Source organism: Pieris napi, chromosome 12, assembly GCF_905475465.1.
Source record: "Pieris napi chromosome 12, ilPieNapi1.2, whole genome shotgun sequence".
NCBI classification, from domain to species: Eukaryota; Metazoa; Arthropoda; class Insecta; order Lepidoptera; family Pieridae; genus Pieris; species Pieris napi.
Genome location: NC_062245.1, coordinates 4,750,924 through 4,754,254, shown reverse-complemented (window position 1 = coordinate 4,754,254; position 3,331 = coordinate 4,750,924). Strand labels below are relative to the sequence as shown.

Below are 3,331 nucleotides of genomic sequence, written 5' to 3'. Positions count from 1 at the left end.
CCACCATTAAATTTCACTAGTGCCAAACATCCAACTACCTATATGAATTTTTATAATTAATTTAACTCAGTCACAATAATCAAACAATTGAATAACATCACAAGATGCAGTTGTAATCCTTGTAATGCAAGTTGTTCAGCATAACGATTTTGTCCAGTTTTCCAAGAAATCTACGCCTCAATTGTAGAACATATATCAACACAATAGTTTCATGTTATAAGCATTAATGGAATAAGTAATATAGGAATTCATGTCCCTCATGCTCCTAGCTTATGCTCTTATTGAAAATCCATACATTTAAACATAGTAAATTTATGGGTCTATTAAACGTAGAGCCAATTAGGTCATTATGTAAATATTGTTGTGTTTATTTTTATATGAAATTTTAGGTTTTGACACACAGGAGTTATTTTGTTTCAACTTATTAATGTTATACATAAGCATAAAGACACCGAGTGATAGATAAATTGTACAGTGTCTTCCTTACCTCACCATTAAGATATACTGTTTACAATACAAGGCATAAAATATGGACCTAAAGGTCTATCCTAGAAGTGAGTCAAACTCGAGTTATAGATGACACACAAAAGTAGAGAAATGCGACGTAAAGCAATGTGTCTATTTGAAAATATTATACACTATTTACACTTGTTGGAAGAACATTTTGGCGTGGGAGTTCCACTCAATGCAACTACTTAATTTATAACCAATTTAATATGGAGCTAAAACTGTCTAATCGAGTGATCTTATTCTGTGATGTGCTTGGTTTAAAAAACAGCTAATATTGTTTAAAACATAAAGTGTTTGCATTGTCCTATTAACTTGCATATAACAATATATGTATGAACATATAGATTCTATTAAAAGTATATTATTACTTAACTTGATACAGGTAATATGAATCCAAAGGATCATTAAATTGGCAACAGAAATGCATCTGTCCTACTTAATATTCACTTTCGCTTAGTATGAAGTGATGAAAAAAGTTAATGTCAAATTATGATTATTTTAAAGTCCATATATTATATTATTTATACTGCAAATCGATCTGTGTTCTGTCATACAATAAATAAACAAATAAAAACATGTAAGATATGTTATAAGAACAAAGAAATGGAATGGTATTGGTTCTCACAATAGTCCAGAAAAATAAAACAGCACTTACATAAAGTAGAAGTGATCAGTCTTAGAGACATACCAACACTAAATAGAAAAGGACCAGACAATTAAATGTCTCTTTTAACTTAGCTTAGAGTGGGTTGTTTGCGCTTTATTAAATTTATAATTAACTATTTACTTAAGTAGCACCTTTTAATTTTTTTGTAAATAAAAATCATGTATGATAGTAACTATTGAATGTTTAGATTTTAAAAAGAATAAAAATAATGCACTTTTAAAAATAATATACTGATTGATTCATGCAATAAATTTTGCGTGTGTTAGTGTGATTTTTATCACCAAATAATTGTAGTTTACATCAAGGTTTTATTTAGCAGGGTTTATTTGAATTCTTTGCTGAACTTTATGAAATAAGTTTTTAAATTCAACCGTCTATGATTTAAATTTTTTGTGTTGGAAAATGTACTAGACATTGCCAGTTACTTACCATTATTTACTGAATAAAAAGTATAAAGCAAACAACCCACCTTCAAAGCACCGTTAAAACCAATACTTTAATTGTTACATAAAGAACTCCCTATTTTCTTGTGGTGGTCAAGTGTGCCGAAGTTGAGTGGAGTTACCAGTTGGACTCTGACAGTTCGGTAAGTCTATAATTGTGACTTCTATTACTCTGAGACCTCGTAGTATAGGGTCAGTTAAATGAATTCCTCTTGGATTGTACACTCTTTCATTTTGCTGGGCAATATACTTTGATATCTTTCGAAGATGCTGAAATATATAAAGATTTGATTAGAAACATAAAATTAACCATGAAAATCTTAATTTATAATATAAATTACTACTACTAAACAGCAAAATTTTATTTTTTTCTAAAATATCGACCAAACAGTTGAATATTTTGTTTTGCTGCAAGCAAACACATGAAGTTAATATGGTACTAAAATTATAACAAATAACAGTGACAATAATTAGATAAAGATTGCTTACCTTTTCATAATGTGTCTCAGTACAAATATATATGAAATAGGCTGTGAGACAGGCCAAGCATCCTTCACAATATGTGCTGCAGTCAGCTGTTTCTGCCATGTCAAAGTGCTCATTTAGCTTCTCTATTGTATACTCAAATGTTTGTCTGTCTATCTGTAAGATTATTATCTCATAAGATAAGTATAACCTCCTTCAACTCATACCTTTCTTTTATAATATAAGAAACCTATTTTTTAGTTATAAACAATATTGCGCTACTTGCAAGGATAAAAAATGATACAATTATCTGTTATAGAATAAATTCTAATCTAAATGTTATCAAGACTAGTTTTAAGGCGTGTTGACATCTTCTAAACTTACCCTATCTTCTAATTCTGGAGGAAATCTTGTTTGGAATTTAACAGCTGTACCTTCAGAATAGTCTCTTTGTATGAATATCTTAATACCCTGTTGTGTAGGAGTCTGTTGACTACCAGGTGTGTTAGGTCCCGAGGGAATTCTGTTGTTAGCCATTGTAAAATATTAATGTACTTATTAGACCACACTAAACTCGTTACAACAAGAACATAATCTGCACTTTCAATGTCTATTACAACATAAATTATAATAACTTGCTATAGTTCAAATATTGCAATATCTTTTTTCTTGGGATTTCTCAAATTCTGAAATATCTAGATTCATAGATTGCTGATTGGAAATAAATCACTGACGAAATAATTAATAATTGTCAAGAATATGACAAATGACAATTCACAGGAATCATCAATTTGTCAACTTATCATAATTATTTAATATAAAAAAAATATAAATAAACCTTTGAATTCAGTAAAATAACTCACTAATGTTTACTACGTTTTAATTAAAGTTGATTAACTAAGCATTTTTAATAAATAAAACTAAACTACTTAAGCGCCACCTAGTCAAATTATATTTTACATCATGTTTTGGTATGTATAGAGTTCGCTAGATGGCAGCAGCTACCAATAAAAAAATGGTTACGTCAAATAGAAAATTACTAAATAAAATCGCCAATCTAGAATTATTTCAAGATTGGCGATTCTTGATCTTGGTTTAGGTACACCATACAACATTCGATTAACTTTATTGTATTTGCTTTTCAGGGTTTCAAAAATTGACATTGGTAGTGAGAATTTTTTTTAATTTGTTAAATACATATTTGTGATTATGACTATGAGATGATCGAGAAAGTTTGATAATTATT

The 3,331-nt window shown here is 28.9% G+C and overlaps 1 protein-coding gene across 1 annotated transcript; it reads right to left on the bottom strand.

The window, feature by feature from the left end:
* Nucleotides 1-1,559: 1,559 nt before the first annotated feature.
* LOC125054617 (golgin subfamily A member 7) lies at nucleotides 1,560-2,820 on the bottom strand. The gene is made up of 3 exons (XM_047656623.1): nucleotides 2,470-2,820; nucleotides 2,110-2,262; nucleotides 1,560-1,890 (listed from the first exon to the last, which is right to left on the bottom strand). The coding sequence occupies exons 1-3, from the start codon at nucleotides 2,620-2,622 to the stop codon at nucleotides 1,714-1,716; spliced, it is 483 nt and encodes a 160-aa protein (XP_047512579.1). The 5' UTR covers nucleotides 2,623-2,820; the 3' UTR covers nucleotides 1,560-1,713.
* Nucleotides 2,821-3,331: the final 511 nt, after the last annotated feature.